This window comes from Coregonus clupeaformis, chromosome 11 (assembly GCF_020615455.1).
Source record: "Coregonus clupeaformis isolate EN_2021a chromosome 11, ASM2061545v1, whole genome shotgun sequence".
Lineage (NCBI taxonomy): Eukaryota > Metazoa > Chordata > Actinopteri > Salmoniformes > Salmonidae > Coregonus > Coregonus clupeaformis.
This window is the reverse complement of record NC_059202.1, coordinates 551711-557748: the sequence shown is the minus strand read 5'-3', so window position 1 is coordinate 557748 and position 6038 is coordinate 551711. Positions and strand designations below refer to the sequence as shown.

Below are 6038 nucleotides of genomic sequence, written 5' to 3'. Positions count from 1 at the left end.
TTCTCTGCCTCCGTCAGCCCTGTGGCAGCCTCCTGCTGCCCAGCCGCCTAGCCATGTGCCCCCCCCCAAAAACTTTTTGGGGTTGCCTCTCGTCCTTCCGACGATGGCCCTGCTGACGCCGTTGCTCCTCTCGCCGTCGCCTCTCCACGGTTTCGCTCCATGGACGGCGATCCATCCCATCCAGGATCTCCTCCCAAGTCCAGGACCCCTTTCCGTCCAAAATCTCCTCCCATGTCCAGGAAGCCTTTGGAGCTGGGTCCTGTTGCCGCTTGACACGCTGCTTGGTCCTTTTAAGGTGGGTTTTTCTGTCACGATCGTCTGACGAATGAGACCAAAGCGCAGCGCGTTGAGTGAACATGACTTTATTAAATTAAAGTACTCAATGCCAAAACAACAAACAATGACGATACGTGAAGTCCACAGTGACAAAGACTGAATACGGAACAAAAACCCACAACCCTCATGAGAACACAAACAGTTTAAATATGGCTCCCAATCAGAGATAACGAGCCGACAGCTGACACTCGTTACCTCCGATTGGGAGTCACACGACACTACAATTACTCACCCAAAACACAACCAAACGAATACACCCTATACACCAAAACCCCACAACAAAACCCAACAAAACAAATACACCCTGGCTCAAATACAAAAGTCCCGGAGCCAGAGTGTCACAATATATATATATACACTGCTCAAAAAAATAAAGGGAACACTAAAATAACACATCCTAGATCTGAATGAATGAAATAATCTTATTAAATACTTTTTTCTTTACATAGTTGAATGTGCTGACAACAAAATCACACAAAAATGATCAATGGAAATCAAATTTATCAACCCATGGAGGTCTGGATTTGGAGTCACCCTCAAAATTAAAGTGGAAAACCACACTACAGGCTGATCCAACTTTGATGTAATGTCCTTAAAACAAGTCAAAATGAGGCTCAGTAGTGTGTGTGGCCTCCACGTGCCTGTATGACCTCCCTGTATGACCTCCCTGAGGGATCTCCTCCCAGACCTGGACTAAAGCATCCACCAACTCCTGGACAGTCTGTGGTGCAACGTGGCGTTGGTGGATGGAGCGAGACATGATGTCCCAGATGTGCTCAATTGGATTCAGGTCTGGGGAACGGGCGGTCCATAGCATCAATGCCTTCCTCTTGCAGGAACTGCTGACACACTCCAGCCACATGAGGTCTAGCATTGTCTTGCATTAGGAGGAACCCAGGGCCAACCACACCAGCATATGGTCTCACAAGGGGTCTGAGGATCTCATCTCGGTACCTAATGGCAGTCAGGCTACCTCTGGCGAGCACATGGAGGGCTGTGCGGCCCCCCAAAGAAATGCCACCCCACACCATGACTGACCCACCGCCAAACCGGTCATGCTGGAGGATGTTGCAGGCAGTAGAACGTTCTCCACGGCGTCTCCAGACTCTGTCATGTCTGTTACATGTGCTCAGTGTGAACCTGCTTTCATCTGTGAAGAGCACAGGGCGCCAGTGGCGAATTTGCCAATCTTGGTGTTCTCTGGCAAATGCCAAACGTCCTGCACGGTGTTGGGCTGTAAGCACAACCCCCACCTGTGGACGTCGGGCCCTCATACCGCCCTCATGGAGTCTGTTTCTGACCGTTTGAGCAGACACATGCACATTTGTGGCCTGCTGGAGGTCATTTTGCAGGGCTCTGGCAGTGCTCCTCCTGCTCCTCCTTGCACAAAGGCGGAGGTAGTGGTCCGGCTGCTGGGTTGTTGCCCTCCTACGGCCTCCTCCACGTCTCCTGATGTTCTGGCCTGTCTCCTGGTAGCGCCTCCATGCTCTGGACACTACGCTGACAGACACAGCAAACCTTCTTGCCACAGCTCACATTGATGTGCCATCCTGGATGAGCAGCTGCACTACCTGAGCCACTTGTGTGGGTTGTAGACTCCGTCTCATGCTACCACTAGAGTGAAAGCACCGCCAGCATTCAAAAGTGACCAAAGCATCAGCCAGGAAGCATAGGAACTGAGAAGTGGTCTGTGGTCACCACCTGCAAAACCAGTCCTTTATTGGGGGTGTCTTGCTAATTGCCTATAATTTCCACCTGTTGTCTATTCCATTTGCACAACAGCATGTGACATTTATTGTCAATAAGTGTTGCTTCCTAAGTGGACAGTTTGATTTCACAGAAGTGTGATTGACTTGGAGTTACATTGTGTTGTTTAAGTGTTCCCTTTAATTTTTTTGAGCAGTGTAGTATTTTGAGATTTGGCCATTGGTCCACGGACCCCACTTTGAGAAACCCTGCCCCATTACACCTCCCTGGTGGCATCAGCTGGGACTCAATGTTCAGTACATGTGTGGAGTCCGATATGATCTTTTTGGCCTGTCTAATGATGGTCTCAAAAATATTCTGGAGAGCTGAGGGACATATTGAATGTAAATGCATGTACCCACAATAATTATGCTTTAAATGTGTTACTAAGTCTCTCTCTAGCCAAGTCAATTTATCACAAACAACAGGTCTCCATGAACTTGTAAAAAAAAAATCACAAAAGGAATTGGTTCAAGTGGCTACAGTGTTCTCTTATAGGCCAACTGCGCCATCTGTTGAATAGTTGTTTTACTGTGCGCCGGACAAGGGAGAAGCGCATACATAGTTGCTGATGACATTAAATCTATTAGGCAGGTTGCTTAGTTCTATGTAGTAATACTTTGCAAACTACTGTAGATGTGTTGCTATGGTGGGAGATACTTTTCTCACACTTGTAATACATAAATTATACTTGTTATGCTACAGGGAATTTAGCCTATAGCTACTATAGCATTAACATTGAGTCAATCTATATATGCTGCTATAGGCTTAGCATTAACATTGAGTCAATCTATATATGCTGCTATAGGCTTAGCCTACTATCAGTTTTAGCAAAGGCATTATAGTGGCTGATGTGAAGGAGGTTTTGTAGCCTACATCTGTATGGACATCACTTGGATGCGGCATGGGGGCGAACAACCGTTGAAATACGCGCTGGCAGCAGATGTTATGGAAATGACCCGTCAAACATGTGTCTCTCCGCCCCCCTGCCTTTCAAGTAGGACACTTGTCATTTGTCGCCTGAAACGAAAGGCAATGCTAGCCTGTCATACGTGACAGAACTGTGGGATTTGGAACTTTACCATTATTTCTAGCCCACCACATCAAAATGACTTGGAGACTTTTGGTCCTCGGTGGGGCATGCTTGCTTCTTCTGGGTGTGGGGGGTCAGTGCAAAGAGCAACGAAACCGGAGAACGGTGTCTTTCCATCGGATTCAGCAATTTGGGAACCACCGTAAAGTCCTCTCACGGCCAGAAAGGGATACCATAGCTTCTCCAAGTCCCACTTTCACCGCTTGTACACTCCGTCTTACACCATTAGAACACAGGGTGTTGGATCAAAATACACACGAGGTGAGAGCTATGTCAGTGCCGTTTTTGACTTACTTTATCAACTGCTAGAGCGTCAACACCGCATTTTACTTTTGCAATTTGGAATTGCGTAAATAAATGCTAATTTATCATAATATGTCATCATAACGTTCGTGAGCAAGGGATTTTGTTGTTGTTGTATTAGCCTACTGCTTGTTAATGATTAATGCTTGCTTTATTAATGATTTTGTGTGTGATAGTTTTGAGGGTAGGGCTACTTGGGTTGTCATAAGGTTAATCAGCTCTGAAGGTGTGATGTTATGCTTGTATGTGAGTAAGATGAGTCTCTCTCTCGATTTCACTCTCTCTCTCTCTCTCTCTCTCTCTCTCTCTCTCTCCATCGCTCTCTCTTTCTTTCTCTCCCTTCAGACAGGGTTTCATGGTGATGATGGCTCCAGTTTTACTGTCACATGGGTTGGAGACGGGACAGGAGTAAGTATGGTCCTCACTTAATGGATGATGGATGTAGAATCATTGTCATCATCATTCATGGGGTGCATCTGAAAGGGGTGCAGCTCAATAGGCTGGAGTAGCTTCCTTCCCTCTTTCCTCTCTTTCATCTGCGATAACCTGACAGTGAGGAAACGTGATAGATGCCTACAGGGAATTTGCTTTCACCTGTCCAGTTCGCTCACATCGATGCAGACGAAGGGAAGGAAAAAGGAGGAGGACAGAGGAAACAATTTAAGGCTTTGACAACAATGTTTTCATTTGGTTGATTGATTGATTGATTGATTGATTGAGTGAGTGAGTGAATGATTGGTTGGTTGGGTGAGTGATTGATTGAGTGAGTGATTGGTTAATTGGTTGGTTGATTGATTGAGTGAGTGAGTGAGTGAGTGATTGATTGAGCGATTGATTGTAATGACAGGGGTGCATAAATGGGCATTGCTAACTGTACATAAACTGGTAATAGTACAGTGGGGCGGCAGGTAGCTTAGTGGTTAAGAGCGTTGTGCCAGTAACCGAAAGGTCGCTGGTTCTAATCCCCGACTAGGTGAAAAATCTGTCTGTGCCCTTGAACAAGGCACTTAACCCTAATTGCTCCTGTAAGTCACTCTGGATAAGAGTGTCTGCTAAATGACTAAAATGTAAATGTTATGGTGATGTTTAGCCAAGTGTTATTTTGTGTCCCACCAGGTAATCTTGGTGTTGTCTACAGTCAGTGCTCCTCTAGACTCCTTCTTCGAGGGCGGTTCTTCACGACTGTACCGCAGGTTAGTGGATGGTGGCAATCTGTCTGTCTGTATCTATATGTCTGTCTGTCTGTCTTTCTGTCTCTGTCTGCCCGTCTGTCTGTGTCTGTCTGTGTGTCTGTCTGTCTGTCTGTCTGTGTCGGTCTGTGTGTAGAATAGATTAACTGAGCCAGTGTTGACATTTTGGCTTGTTATCCTCCCCTCTCAGTGCAGACTATGGCAAGTCTTTCCATGATGTTTCTCATCTCATCAACAACACCTTCATAAGGAAGGAATTTGGACTTCTGGCTGGACCAGGGAACTCTCAGCAGGTAAGCTGCCAGATCACAAGTGTACATGGAGGAAAGCATTCTGATGACAGTCTGTGTGTGTGTGTCTGCATGTGTGTGGGTATATGTGTGTGTGTTTGTGACTGTCTGGCATGCATGTGCAGACACATCAGCTGTCTTGGTTCTTGCTGTCCAATCAGCTTGAGGCACCACATCTCAGTTTCACCACTCTCCTCCACTTGCCACTGTGGTCACGTTGCTCAGAACTCTGGTGTGAAGACTAGACAGTGAGAACAACAAAACCACCAAACCCTTTCCTCCTAAACAACCACAACAGGGTGGTATTCAATTTGCAACGGAAAATGTTCAGCAACGAAAGCAAGCGTATCTTAGTGGACAAATTCCACTGTTTTTGTCTGCTTGGCGTCTAATGAATACACCCCAGGATGAGGCCTCATAGTTTTATTTTGGGGTTGGGGAGGTGAATTATATGAAGACAATAGAGAAGACAAGGGGAGGAAGCCAGTTTAGACTATTGAGATGCACTCTCAGGCAACCTCCCATCACCGATGGTGCTTGTTCTGATTGACAGGTGATTCTGACTGCAGACACACCGGTCTTGGACAACCCTGGTGGCGTCATCTTTACCTCGACTGACGCCGGAGTGTCCTTTAAGTCTGTCCAGCTGCCCTTTCACCCGGCCCAGCCAATCACCTTCCACTTCTTGAATCCCGAATACTTAGTGGTCATCAGCATTGATGTGAGTAAATAAACAAACGTGCTCTCTATCTCTTTGTGATCGTATAGAATTTTCACATGAAATTCAGCTGTTAAGTTCACACTCACCTCACCTCACACACACACACACACACACACACACACACACACACCTTTAACTCAGCTCTTAAAGGTGCAATATGCAGAAATCACTCCGCCATTTCCTAGTTGCAAAAATTTGAATAGTTTGCCTAATTTCAGTTTATGTGACAAAACAAGCAAGTATAGTGTAGATAATCATTGTACCATCTAAACCGCTGTGAAATATATTTTCAATAACCAAATATATTGTATTTTCAAGCTTGTGTACAAAACCGAAAGTAAAAGACCAAAAACGAAACG

The 6038-nt window shown here is 45.9% G+C and overlaps 1 protein-coding gene across 1 annotated transcript in view; it reads left to right on the top strand.

Annotated features, from left to right (window-relative positions):
- The first annotated feature begins 3114 nt into the window (after positions 1 to 3114).
- The window catches only part of LOC121542451 (sortilin), a 19152-nt gene continuing 16228 nt past the window's right edge, over positions 3115 to 6038 (top strand). Inside the window, exons 1-5 of the mRNA XM_041851849.2 lie at positions 3115 to 3436; positions 3824 to 3886; positions 4595 to 4671; positions 4859 to 4961; positions 5512 to 5679. Of these exons, the coding sequence (XP_041707783.2) occupies positions 3191 to 3436; positions 3824 to 3886; positions 4595 to 4671; positions 4859 to 4961; positions 5512 to 5679 (657 nt within the window). The 5' untranslated portion in view covers positions 3115 to 3190. The remainder of the gene's footprint in view (positions 3437 to 3823; positions 3887 to 4594; positions 4672 to 4858; positions 4962 to 5511; positions 5680 to 6038) is intronic.